At 42.5% G+C, this 14,457-nt stretch overlaps 1 protein-coding gene and 1 long non-coding RNA gene across 2 annotated transcripts; one reads left to right on the top strand and one right to left on the bottom strand.

Moving 5' to 3' along the window:
* Positions 1 to 458: 458 nt before the first annotated feature.
* On the bottom strand, positions 459 to 8,465 carry LOC117594698. The gene is made up of 3 exons (XR_004575907.1): positions 8,355 to 8,465; positions 5,529 to 5,668; positions 459 to 500 (listed from the first exon to the last, which is right to left on the bottom strand). It is a non-coding gene; the product is annotated as an uncharacterized LOC117594698 (long non-coding RNA).
* On the top strand, positions 5,646 to 12,497 carry cnih2 (cornichon family AMPA receptor auxiliary protein 2). Its single transcript, XM_010870625.4, has 6 exons — positions 5,646 to 6,229; positions 7,580 to 7,648; positions 8,002 to 8,049; positions 8,727 to 8,839; positions 9,358 to 9,501; positions 9,600 to 12,497. The coding sequence occupies exons 1-6, from the start codon at positions 6,149 to 6,151 to the stop codon at positions 9,625 to 9,627; spliced, it is 483 nt and encodes a 160-aa protein (XP_010868927.1). The 5' UTR covers positions 5,646 to 6,148; the 3' UTR covers positions 9,628 to 12,497.
* The last annotated feature ends 1,960 nt before the right edge of the window (positions 12,498 to 14,457 follow it).

The raw sequence follows: 14,457 nt of genomic DNA, 5'->3' as shown, positions 1-14,457 counted from the left end.
CAGACATGATTTTAAGTTCACATTTTTTTAATGGTAGTTAGCATAGGATACACAAGGCAAACCAGAAAATAGACACGTTGCTTGCATATTCCTGATAAACAATTGAAATTACCAATTTATTTATTAGTAAATGTATTATTATCAGTACAAGCGGCTGGGTTTTCTCAGAAGGGTGGCTGGCTTCTCCTTTAGAGATAGGATGAGAAGCTCAGTCCTCCGTGAGGAACACGGAGTAGAACCGCTGCTCCTTTGCATCAGAGCCAGTTGAGGTGGTTTGGGCATCTGGTAAGGATGCCCCCAGGACATCTCCCTAGGGAGGTGTTCCAGGCACGTCCAGCTGGGAGGAGACCTCGGGGTAGACCCAGGACTAGGAGGAGAGATTATATTTCGACACTGGCCTGGGAACGCCTCGGGATCCCCCAGTCCGAGCTGGCAAATGTGGCGCGGGAAAGGGACGTTTGGGGTCCCCTGCTGGAGCTGCTGCCCCTGCGACCCGATACCTGATAAGTGGATGAAGATGAGATGAGATTATTATCAGAGTTTATCAATATTTTATATGTTTTCACATTTTTGTAAGACTGTATGAAATATGTGTCTTTAATGTGGTCAAACATTTGGAAGGACATTAAGAAGTGCAGCTCTGTTTCCACCTCCTTTTGTGGGTAGTGCACATAGCCTGTTTTCTCTCTGGACCAGGTCTGCCTAGGGCAACTGGCTCCTAGGGCAGCCTCACTTAATTAGTTGAGTCTAAATGTGTTTATCTCCTGTGGCCTTGTGGGTTGTAATGTGTCTGGCTGGGGGGCAATAAACTATTCAGATCAAATAATAATGAAGGTGTGTCTCTAAAGTGTCTCTCTCGCTTTCTGTACTGCCTGTCCAAGAAATCCCAAATCCACAGCGTTGACAGATATTAATACTATCAGTCAAACTGACAGATAAGGGCATTACAATACAAACTCTACACATAACAAAACCACAAAACATCAAAGGAGAACACATTTAGTTAAATTCCCTTGTTAGGGTTTCAGTAGTTCACTGGTGAAACCCTGTTGTGTTTGTTCCAGTTCATTACTATTATTATACTTCCAGCAAAAAAGGTCCTTTTTGCAAATTCCTGTGAGATAAAATGGCACACAGGTACCCGAACTGATATGGTAGTAAAGGGCCACAACACATGGTGGACAAGCACAAGCAAATCGCCCTCATGGTGGCACTTTCACAAGCCTCCAAAGTTACACTTTTTGCAAGCTCTCCACACCCACCCCTTGTGACCTAGAATTTTGAAAGTTGGTACATAATGTAGATCTATCTCCTCACTCTGAAATTTTGGTTTGCCATATATATGCACACAGCTCCTACACGGATAATGGTGCAATAATTCTACTTGGTAAATACAGTTATATAATTGGACACTTGTTATTTTGTCTATTTACCAAAATATATTCAAGTTACAGTTAAATAATGAATATGGGCTGAATGTTGGACAGTTGAGTCAAAAGCTGTTTCATGGACATGTTTGGGCTGTTCCTTCATTATTTCTTCTTCATTTAAGCAGGTAAAAGGTCTGGAATTGATTCCAGGTGTGGCATTCACATTTTGAAGCTGTTGCTGTGAACCCACACCATGTGGTAAAAGAAGCTCTCAATGGCTGCAAAACAAAATCCATCAGAGAGATAGCAGGAACATTTGTAGTGGCCAAATCAACAGTTTGGTACATACTGAGAAAAAAAGAACTCACTGGGGAGCACTGCAACACAAAATGGCCTGGACGTCCACGGAAGACAACAGTGGTGGATGATCGTAGGATCCTTTTCATGGTAAAGAAAAACGCCTTCACAACATCCAGCCAAGTGAAGAATACTCTCCAGGAGGTAGGCATATCATTATCCAAGTCTAAAGAGTAGACTTCACAAGGTGCAAACCAATCATAAGTGTTAAGAATAGAAATGCCAGATTTTACCAAAAAACATCTAAAAAAGTCAGCCCAGTTCTGGAACAGCATTCTTTGGACAGATTAAACTATGATCAACCTGTACCAGAATGATGGGAAGAAAAAAGTTTGGAGAAACCCTGGAATGGCTCATGATCGAAAGCATACCACATCATCTGTAAAACATGGTGGAGGCAGTGTGATGGCATGGGCATGCATGTCTTCCAATGGCACTGGGTCACTAGTTTTTACTGATGATGTGACAGAAGACAGAAGCAGTCAGATGAATTCTGAAGAATATAGGGATATATTATCTGCTCAGATTCTGCCATTTTCATGAAGTTGATTGGACAGCGCTTCAGTTTACAGATGGACAATGACTCAAAACATTCTGCAATAGCAACCCAGGTTTTTTTTAATAAAGTGTAATATTCTGCAATGGCCGAGTCAATCCCCGAATCTCAAAACGATCGAGCATGCATTTCACTTGCTGAAGTCAAAACCTAAGGCAGAAAGACCCATGGACAAACAACAACTGAAGACAGCTGCAATAACGGCCTGGCAAAGCATCACAAAGGAGGAAACCAAGCGTTTTGGTGATGTCAATGTGTTCCAGACTTCAAGCAGTCATTGCCTGAAAAGGATTCTCAACGAAAGTATTAAAAATGAAAATTTTATATGATTGTGTTAATTTGTCTAGTTACATTTGAGCCCCTGAAATAAGGGTCTGTGTATGAAAATGGTTGCAATTCCTAAACATTTCATAAGATATCTTTGTTCAACCCCTTGAATTAATGCTGAAAGTCTGCATTTCAATTGCATCTCGGTTGTTTCATTTCAAATCCATTGTGGTGGCATACAGAGCAAAGATTCAGAAAATTGTGTCAGTGTCCAAATATTTCCATACGTATGTTGACAAAAATTGTACGGAAAACATGGCTGCAATTATTATTTTATCAACCACATGGTGGCGCTATTGAGGCTTCCAGCATTAACAAGCTTACCACGCTCACCTCATTTAAGTTAAAGCCTTGAAAAGAGGTAGATAAGTCAATTTCCTCACAAGGAACCAATTTGCAATTGGAACTTATTAAAACTGCCTTAATGTTTTTTCAGTCATGTTGAATTTGTGAAAAACACTTCAAAAGCAACTCCTATGGAACCAAATGACCAATCTTCATGTACTTTCATATTTAGCATCTATGGACAATGGTCATCAAAAGTTTAAATGTGCAATCTGGCTTGTAGTAGCTGCATGCTGAAACACGCTAAATGCTGCTTGCAGCTTTAATTGTACTTCTTTTTGTTGTCGAAGCTGTTTGTTTTTCTCATGTTCACACATTAATGTTTAGAAAGGGGCACTCGGGAGTGAGGAAGAGTAGGGGCCAGGGAGAGAAGTTATTTAAGAGTAGTTTAATGGCAGTCAGCCTTTTAAATTATTTAACCAATAAAAAAAAAATTGAAACCTGTTCTAGTTGTTGCATCTTTTAGTTTAAATCACCCCTCCTTCTACTTCTGCAGGTAGGTGCACAAATTTTGGTTTGTCTCACTGTACAGTTTGCTTTGGGATTGATGTTTTTCCACCTGTTGCATTTTGAAATATTTCAACACAGCCTTCTGCCGGTGTTCGTTGCTTGAATATTTTTATTGAAAGTTGAAATCATAGGGAGACAGGTGATGAGGAGAGGGGGGTATTAAACACTGGTCTGGGAACCAAATGAATATATAAATTATTATATTGTATAACCTGCTTAATAGCGAATGTAAACAAGAAATGAAAGAAATGTATATGTTAGTGTTTTTATCCAGAGCGACTTCCAGTTAGTGCATTCATTTTAAGGTAGACAGCTGGAATGACCATTCATCTCAATAGGACTAAGTACATCTCACGGTTCTTCCATATCTCCCTCGTCCCAAAGACATATTTGACCAGCTCTGTCCCCCCAAGCTCATTTAGAACTGTCCCTTTCTGGGACAGATAAGGCAGAGTCAGGAGGGGACACAGATAGGTATTAGGGGAAACAGAATGGGCACTTCAAGAATCAAAAGCCATAGATCTGTGGGAATGACAAAGTTGTTGAAATCCTCCCCAGAGACAACAGACAGACTGACAATAGCGGAAGAAAGGGATGAGAGACCCCAGTAAAAGGTATCTTGGAAAGAACGGGGGGCAGTGAGAGGCAGAATCCTATACAAGAAAGGGGAGCGTCTCTTTTGATCTTTCTGAAAATGACACAAGAATAAAACACCAGCGTCATGACAAAATAAGAGGGGAAGGAGGGGGAGACACAGAAAATGAACGAGAGACATAGAAGGAAACAAAAAGAGAGAGGAGGACAGAGGGAGGGGTAGGAAAGCCAACAAAACAATGTGGAGCTCCCCCTGCCCCCTCATCCCTCCCTGGGGAACAAGGGATAGGATAAAAGCCAGGGAAAGAGAAAGAGATACATACAAACAGAGAGACAGACAGAGAGGGAGTGAAAGAGAAAGAGATACATACAAACAGAGAGACAGACAGAGAGGAAGTGAAAGAAAAAGAGACACATACAAACAGAGAGACAGGCAGAGGGGGAGTGAGACTGTTGAATGTATTTGGCTGTTATATTCTCGGGTGATCCATGTTGCTGTATCACACAGGCTGAGAGAGAGGAGAAAAATAGACCGAGGACAGAGGAGGAGGGTTTTTTTCTTTTAAATCGTTCTATTCTTTTTTTTAGAGGAAGAGACGCAAAAACATAAGGGGGAGCTTTGGAGAGGAAAGTAAAAGAGGGAGGGGAATTAATTAACTTGGAGACTTCTGAAGGCTGTGGACATGTTTTTCCTTTTCATGAGAACAAGCATCGTACCAAAATAAGAACAAAAAGCATCTAAAAATGGTTGATTCTCATAATGTTGTCTCTTCACCCTACAAGTGAGCACTGAAAAGCCGACGCGGGAAGAAACCAGACGGATGCCACTAAGAGAGAAAGGCAAGGAAGAGATTTCTGACATGGTGTCGACCCATATTGACAGAGAGACTGTGGGGAGAGAAAAGACTGGGAATTTCAGTTACAACTACTACCAGGTACAGGTGCTCTCAAATCAACACTACGACTAATCAAGAACATTCATCGTCATCATAACGATCATCCTTATCACCTCAAAATATTATTATTCTGATACATTAATGATAAGTCTTTATTGCTTTTAGACTTTGGAGTATTCCATTAATCATTTGATTTTAAGTTCAACATTTTTGATAATTCGATTATTATAAATGACCACTAATAACTCTAATTGTTAAATATTTCTTTATAAGGGCACATATATGCCTTTCTGTTAATATTCAATGAAAGCTGTAATCCTTCTTCTTTACATTAGTTTAACATTACCATAAGCTTTTCAACAGTGTTCTCTATTCATTTAAATCACTGAATCATTTTATACCAACCGATTATTTTTCTTTTCAGTAAAATACCATCCAGCGTTATCTGCGCCTATTTTGCTACAGATGTTTATTAGCAATGATATTGTTCGATAAATAAACTGCCATCATGACTTACAAGGCATAACACTGACGATTAGTGCTTTAATAACCACCGAACAAACTGTCTCTCACCTCATCATCTCTCCTATACATGAAGCCCAGTGTTGATCAGCAGGAGGCCTGTGTCTCTGAGGTCTGTGTGTCCGGGACCCACTTAGTATCAGCGTTCCTGTGAGTTAGGTGTGTGTGGACATTGGGCAACATGGACCTGACTGGAAAGGGGAGGGGACAGACACGTTGAGTGCACAAAACCCCCTTGCTTTCAGAATCGGGTGACCTGAGAAGAGAGCGCTGCTCATCTGTGGCTGCCTCCCCTCAGAAACAACTGTCCGTCGACCGCTTTGCGAAGTGGACTCGCGGCAGTGCTGAAGTGACAAAGCTTTCACACAGACCCGTGAAAACAGAAGAGAATCAGAAGAAGGAGCGACAGTGAGACTAATATAAGCAGAACTAGAAAGACCACCGCCGACTGGACTGGACAGGGGAGCAGGGAATCTTTCTCTCAGTACGGTACACCAGCCCCTCACTTTGACATCACAGCCTCTGAGAGGAGAGCCGGAGTCGGGAGGAGGAGAGGCAGAGGAGACTAGCACCTCCTGAGAGGTGGGAGGAAGACTCAGCTATAGAGAGAGAGAGGAGGGGAAGTTCCCTCGCTCTCGACCCATCCGGCTGTCAGGCTGGCTGGCACAGCCATGGCGTTCACCTTCGCGGCCTTCTGCTACATGCTCACCTTAGTGCTGTGTGCCGCGCTCATCTTCTTCGTCATCTGGCAGGTGAGTTAGGCGAACACACACCCAAGTCCTCGCTCACCTCCACCATGTTTTTACACTCCGGGTGATAGCGGTTCAGCAATATTTTTGTGTTGGTCTTGTGAGTCATACGTTTTTAAATAAAGAATTGCTTGGTCTCTAACTTAAGGGTAGATACTAAGAAATACAAAAAAAAACACCTATAAATTCATGGGATGATTACACCATATGAAACAATACGATAACATTGTCAAATAAAAGTGTTCTCTCTCTTTCTCTCTCTCTCCCTCCTTCTTTCTCTCTCTCTTCCTCTCTCTCTGTATTATAACAGTTGCATTTAATACACCCTGGATGTCTACTGTTGATATTAGCTGGTTAAAAGGAATTTCAATTTAAATAGAAATGACAAGAAACAGTAAAACATTTTATGTACACTCATAAACTCTTATTAGAAGGCATTGTCCTATCATCCCACTGTATGCAGAATTATGAATGGAATTTGTACAGGGTTCCCTGAGGACCTCTGCACAATCAGTATGCTACCTACATGTGTCGAAAGCTTCAGACACAGACCACACAAAGGCCATCTTCCCGCTATAGCCTACTGTCTAGGGTGACATTGTTCATTCGAGATCAACACAGCAGTATCAGATCATTACGGAAGGCTTGAAATGAATACAGTATTGACTAATGCATTGACTAGTAGGAGAGACTGTGACTAAGTCAATGTGTGAATACGTGTTTGTTCTTGTTACACTTGGGAAGGGAAAGAATGTGTGTGTGCGTACGTGTGTGTGTGTCGAAAAAATACCATGTTTTTCAAAATGCTTATCAAACTATCATTTGGTTCCACCCCTTCCCCCGATCAGCTTTCATCCATGGTTCGCGCCCCCCATCTCTGTGAGCTTTTCAGCCAATGAGACAACTCATTCACTTACATAGTTACCATGGTGCCCGCTATGGGCTCATCGGATCACCATGGAAACTGCATCTGTTTACAACAGAGAAGAGCGTGCGCCAGAAGAGAGAGTGTGGGTGATATAGATCTGTTAGGGGAGAAAGAGAGAGAGAGAGAGAGAGAGGTGTTGTAAAAGACACGTGGAGAGAGACTGGTGTCTGAAAGGGAAAGAGGGATGTCGCTGGGAGAGGAGAGTGTTGAGAGATGGACAGGGATGCTCCAGATAGAGAGGAAGTGGATGTGAAAGATGCAAGAGGATGATAACGGGTTAGAAAACTAAAGAAAAAAAGTCTAAAAAGGATATGTATGGATTAAATTAGGATAACACTATGAAAAGCATTACTTTCCTTTCAGCGTTCATTTACCTGCCGTACATTTCAATGCAAATGACCCATACACTTAATATGTCTTTTTAGATCATTGCATTTGATGAGCTACGCACAGACTTCAAGAATCCAATCGATCAGAGCAACCCCACCAGAGCGGTAAGGGAGGGAAGTTCTATGAAGTGTGACCCAGTTCTATGTATCCACCTACAGCATCTGTCAGTCCACTGTGAACGGGCGGAGCACGTAGACCAGGGAACCTTCTTCAAAAAGGAAAAAACATTTGGTTCATTCTGAATCATTTATCATGTTCAATCTTAACAATTTACCCATCGTGTACCTTTTATTTTGCCAGTAACTTTTTTGCTAGGGTATTTCCCTCATCTCATATGCACATCATTCCCACACAAATCCCAAACTAGGGAATTGGATTCTAGGAGAACACAAACATCTTTTGTCGGGAGTGGGTTGTTTGTAAAAAATATTCTCCTTTCTCTCTTTCCCCTTTTCAGAGAGAGAGAATTTTGAATATTGAAAGAATTTGTAACTTGCTACGGAAGGTAAGTAAGGGTTTCCCAGTCCTCAAGCTTAATGTCATGTCACACATCGGCACAAATTCATACATTCTGACATAAACACTAACATACACACTGACATAAACACTAAACACACACTGACATAAACACTAACATACACACTGGCATAAACACTAACATACACACAGACATAAACACTAACATACACACTGACATAAACACTAATTTACACACTGACATAAACACTAACATACACACAGACATGAACACTAACATACACACAGACATAAACACTAACATACACTCACACTGTTGTAAAGATCTCTCACCTCGTGGTGAAGTTGAGGATGACAGTGACAGAAGGTCATCAGAGGACCTTGAAAAATAACTATACATCTATTATGAGGACTGAGACGGATTGATTTGAATCTTCCCTTCTTGCATGTAGCCTCACCGTCTCACTCCCCCCCACCTCACTCAATCACTCTCACACTTACTCTTACACACACAAGCACACACAGACTATAATTCACTGTGTTTCTACAATGCCGCCCCCTCATATTCTCTGTGGTTGAGCTGTAGAGCCTCAGAGTGAACACCTGGAGGTCGACATGCATTTATCTGAACTGGTCCCTGAAACTCTCATTCCATTTGAACACAGTCTTTTGTCATTGTTTATGATAACAGTATGTTATTCCTAGCTGGTGGTGCCAGAATACTCCATCCATGGGCTGTTCTGCCTGATGTTCATGTGTGCTGGAGAATGGGTCACCCTGGGCCTCAACATCCCCCTTCTCTTCTACCATCTCTGGAGGTGCACAACACATCATGACACAGCACGTCCCACCATGACACAGCATGACACACCGTGACACAGCACGACACACCATGACACAACACGACACACCATGACACAGCACGACACACCATGACACAGCACGTCACACCATGACACAGCACGACACATCATGACACAGCACGTCACACCGTGACACAGCACAACACACCGTGACACAGCACGACACACCATGACACAGCACGACACATCATGACACAGCACGTCACACAGTGACACAGCATGACACACCGTGACACAGCATGACACACCGTGACACAGCATGACACATCATGACACAGCACGACACACCATGACACAGCACAGCACACCATGACACAGCACGACACACCATGACACAGCACGACACACCATGACACAGCACAACACATGACATGACATAACGTGATGTAACACAGGGCACTCTGACACGTTTTATGTTGTTGCATCTGTTGTAATCTCACTCTCTCTCTTTCTCTCTCTCTCTCTACCGTCAGGTATTTCCATCGGCCAGCCGACGGGTCAGAGGTCATGTATGACCCTGTCAGTGTGATGAATGCAGACATCCTGAACTACTGTCAGAAGGAGTCCTGGTGTAAGCTGGGCTTCTATCTTCTCTCATTCTTCTACTATTTGTACAGGTGAGGTTATATCAATCTATCTTCAGTCCAGCCCATTCACAGGTGAATCCTGCTAACGGTATTGTATTCTCTACTGTTTCTGCCTCTGTACGGTACAGTATGGTCTACGCCTTGGTGAGTTTTTAAACACTGAGTAGAAGACAAACAAGACTGAAAGACAGAAAGGGAGAAAGAGCCAGCAGGACAAAGACTGGGTGATATCTCTCACCCCTCTTTCTCACCATCCATCACTCCATCACAGACCATGTTTTGCTCTCCTCAAATCTTTGGATGGAGGGACGAACACTGGAGGGAATGAGGCTAAGCTAAGAGACTTGTTAAGCCTGCTCAGACTGTCGTCCGTCAGGGGGGGGAGCAGACAACGAGGAGCCACTGAAGAGGAGGGAATGAAATAACGAAGAGAAAGTACCTCAGCCAGTGTACGTACTGCCTTGTTCTGACCACATCATTTCTTAAGGGCTGCAGGGCTCCTCGGCTGCTCTAAAAGTACAGCCCGTCACTCAACTGTGAACTTAAAAAATGTTGTGTTGCCTAGGTCCTAGCGTAGATGTTGCAGATCCATGCGTTCATAGTGTTCCATTCCGATAAACGTTACAATTTTATAAAAGGGAATATAAATCGAACACAACAAGAAATACGTTCTTCTATTCATTCGGTATGTCAATAATCCAGTGTTTGTGATGGTTTTCTGAGGATATGAACAGTTAGCTGTTAAAATCGATAAAAGCACCATTAAATGCCACTATTTTGATCAAGATTTAAAGGCATAGTGTTATTTACAATTCTAAACATTATAAACAAAGTGGTTTGATCCCTGAATGGTGATTGGGTGAAAGCTGCAGTGTTTGACATTGCAATGACAAAGGAAATATCTTAGACTGTTTGAATTGCGTTGGTAACTGGTTTATAATGGCAATAAGGCACTTCTGGGTTTGTGGTATATTGTTGTTATACCATGGCTCCGGGCTAATTGCAGGCATCCCCTACTGCATCATACATAAGAACAGCCCTTAGCAGTGGTATATTGGCCATTTACCAGACCTTTTGTGCCTTGTTGCTTAAATACAATATTGACGTTATTTCTGAACTCAACAAACCAAACATATGTTCATACAGTCTTACCATATGTACAGAACATGAACCAGTGGATCCAGCCTTGTGGGAATTAACAAGCCGTAACACTGTTTTGATTAGGTGGTGACAAGGATTAGCTTCTATAAAGTAGACACCCAGGAGCAGTCATTGAGTATAAGTCTCTGACTAGACCCCAGGGCCAGTCCCACACCCCAGACCTCAGGGCCAGTCCCAGACCCAAGACCTACACCCCAGTCCCAGGGCCAGTCCCACACCTCAGACACCAGGGCCAGTCCCAGACCCAAGACCTACACCCCAGTCCCAGGGCCAGTCCCACACCTCAGACACCAGGGCCAGACCTTGGGACAGTTCCTGACTATAGACCCCTGACCCCAAGGTCAGTCCCAGTCCCAGGGCCAGTCCCACACCCCAGACACCAGGGCCAGACCCAGGGACAGTTCCTCACCACAGGCCCCTGACCCCAAGGTCAGTCCCACACCCCAGACACCAGGGCCAGACCCAGGGACAGTTCCTGACCACAGACCCCTGACCCCAAGTTCAGTCCCAGACCCCAGGGCCAGTCCCACACCCCAGACCCCAGGGCCAGTCGCAGTCCAGGGTAAACAGGCACATTTCATTGAAACTGAAAATTAATCAGGATTGAAAGTGATGTAATGGCACTGGGGTGCTTAAGTATTCTGTGTTTGTCTGTCCTGTTCTAGGTAGGAAGGGCTGATTTCACCTAGACTTACCAAAGAGCTCAGTGCTCAGTTATTCCAGATAACAGAAACCTCATTGAAGAAAAGCTATTTAAATTCACAATAACTGCAATGCGCCTAGGAGAGACTACTATACATGTGATCATATTTATTCTGTGGAACAATACTGTGTGACTAACAACAGACCAGGCTGATAAATATGATGATGATGACAGGGGGATAGGAATTCAATGGTGTTCACACAGGCAGCCTAGTTCAGATTCTTTTTTAACTTTAAAAAGGCCACGCTGGTCATACTGAGACCAAACGGATGAGCCTGCATGGACACAAACTGGAAACAATTAAAAGTATGGGGAGCACCCCCCCCCAAAAAAAAAAAAATTTCATAAGACACAAACACATTCTTCTTTGAAATATTCCTCCATCATCCTTTTCAGTTGTCCTAGAGATATTTGGTGTTTAAACTCTTTGGCCAATAATTCTGCAAAAAGATCCGAATTGGGCTGCCTGTGGGCCCTGGGACACTATGGAAGTTACATAACTGTTCTCACTCACGGTGTTACTGTGAATGTTGGCAGACAGTCTCTGGTTCATTTCAAAGCCTTGACATAGCTGGTGCTGCACTCATCGTCATGTATCCGTCTCTCTGTGTAGATAAGTAATAATGATCTCACTGTGCGATTGTAAAATCATTAGAGAAATGGGTTATAATGGAACTTGAAAAATACATGTGAAATCATTAGTTTAACATAAACTGACCATAGTTGAAGTAATACATTTTTGTACAACTAGTCTAAGGTTCAGGTTGACACCTGAACACAAACAGAGCCCTGCATGATAATGGAGCCATACGCATACAGTATATCTGTCTTGACAGTTCCCTCTTCGACTGGACAACCAGTGCTTAACCCCTGCCAACCATGTGAGTCAATCACAGACAATCTCTAAAGCACAAAATGGGGTCACAGACTACTAGGGAAAATAAAGCTAGCTTGACCATCAATGAATGTCATAATGCAGTTTATCCGAATGAAAGAATAACTATATATTTAAGAAAAACTATTTGTGACTGTCTTTTCTACATCTCTCATCACTGTATGCTATGTTTGTTGGAACTAGTTTGTATTCATTAGAATACACTATGATATACACTACAGCGAATTTACATATTCTAATAAAATAGCGATGTGTTAAGAAAGTATGGACTGTTTTCACTTGTCTAAATCTGTCAATTTGTTATTGATTCGGTCTCAGACATCAGGTTGTGGGTCATTGAATGTTCATAGTTCAACAGCTTTTAAAAGTGATCCACTAGTAACAGGTGATCTAGAGAGGAGGCAAGGACATTGCGGTGCAGTAGAAGCAGCCAATTTGTTGTGTCAAATTATCCATTATGGACTGAACTGTGCTGGGACCATTGCAGGGCTACAACATGAAAAGACTACGATAAACAAGTGCTCTGGGTTGTTCATCTAGAAACCAGCAGACATATTGGAGGAAGTGAGTGTGTTACTGTAATTACGGGGGTTGCAGAGTTGGTTAGAGAGTTGGAGGTGGGGGGAGAAATAGAGGCAGGCAACCTGACTGACTGCACCACGTTCGCCGGTGTCACCATGGCAACCAAACTGTGTGAAATTCGTATTGACTGGCCATATCTCTGCCTCACACTATTACTCTCCCTAAGAGATCAGAATCCAGTTTAAATCCAACAAATTATCTAAAAGTGTAAAGAAACACGAAGGACTCTTAGGTGTTATGGTTAGGAGAGGTGTTCTTTCTACTGCCAATGAATTATCACTTACCATTATTAACCTGTATGATATGAAACCATGTTTCTACATCTCACATAGAAAAACACAAAAGCACATATGCCAGTGTCCACTACAATACACTTCCTTCTTCCCCTCATTTACTACAGATACTGGACAGTCTGTGCCATATCTTGAATTCATTCGGCTCTTCTTTTTTTTTTGCCCCCTCCATAATAATCATTTTAGCAACTGGGTCCCTGCACTCTCTCTCCTCTGCCTCTAGAGAGACGTTGCCATGGAAACTGGTTACAATTGATGAGTTTGAAACATAAAGTATGCAATTGGCATATGCATAAAAAAAACATTGTGAAACAATATTTTGCTGTCTCTCTCGCACAAATACAGACACACAGAAACGCTTATGACACACAAAAAACACAAAAATGCACACGTTTAAAATGCTTAATTTGAAGCAGTGAATCAACTTCATATTCAAGGACCTAAATATTACAAGGCCTCTAGGAATGTGAGGACACTATTTTTATATTTCTTATGATGTTTTAGGATCATATACGGTCAAAAAGAAATGAACAAATACCAGTGGATTCAGGAGTTGAACATCAAGTCAAGTTGGTCAATGTCTGTGACGGCACTCACCATTCACCCAATGACCTCAGTTAGCTTAGCAGATGCCCAAACCCCCTGAGGGGCTAGCTAGATGCTGACAACGCAACCCCTCCCCAACATTAACTGTTAATGACCAACCAAACTGTACAGTTGCAATATACTGAAAGCACCTCATTCTCTGCACAGGCAGGCAGCTGATGATCAAAGACACAAAGCAGTTCATTGCCAGTTCCCTCTTCCTTAGTTTGATCAAGGCCTCCGATGTTAGGGCCTGGTACTCTCATCCTGTGAACATGGCCAAGGCTCCTGATTAGTACCACGAGTTTGCACTGATCACAGAGGCAGTTCAGACATAAAAACCAGGTGCTAAATATATTTATCCAGCTTATCAGCAAAGGCCGGTTTCATGCAGCGGTCCAACGAGCAGACTACTTCTAACATGATTACCTTCCTCTGGTCTTCCCCAGAGCACACACACAAACACAAATGTTTGTTTATGAACTGGGATCTCTACATGGTGCGTATACTTTGCTAAACTACTTATGAAGGTTAGCAGACCAATGGCATATCTTAAAAAAGGTTAATCCAGCCAGAATTGTTGATAGGCTGATAAGGAGTTTGTTACAGGAAAGAAACACTGTTATCTGGTGATGTTTGCACGGGACTAACGTTTGCCAGGTTTTCTGATGAGGTTTTCTGATGAGCTCAAACATAGCGTTCTATCACCAGACACAACCTCAAGCACTTTTTCTGATGCCTGTACTTGAACTAAAGCCCCGCTGTGT

This window comes from Esox lucius, chromosome 7 (assembly GCF_011004845.1).
Source record: "Esox lucius isolate fEsoLuc1 chromosome 7, fEsoLuc1.pri, whole genome shotgun sequence".
Classification (NCBI taxonomy): Eukaryota; Metazoa; Chordata; class Actinopteri; order Esociformes; family Esocidae; genus Esox; species Esox lucius.
Note: the sequence above shows the minus strand (reverse complement) of the source record. Positions and strands in the feature narration are given on the sequence as shown.

Coding starts and splice junctions, on each gene's coding strand:
- cnih2 (XM_010870625.4), top strand. CDS start 6,149: ATGGCGTTCACCTTCGCGGCCTTCTGCTACATGCTCACCTTAGTGCTG. Junction 8,050..8,726: donor TTTGTAACTTGCTACGGAAG/GTAAGTAAGGGT, acceptor TGTTATTCCTAG/CTGGTGGTGCCAGAATACTC. Junction 8,840..9,357: donor CTCTTCTACCATCTCTGGAG/GTGCACAACACA, acceptor CTCTACCGTCAG/GTATTTCCATCGGCCAGCCG.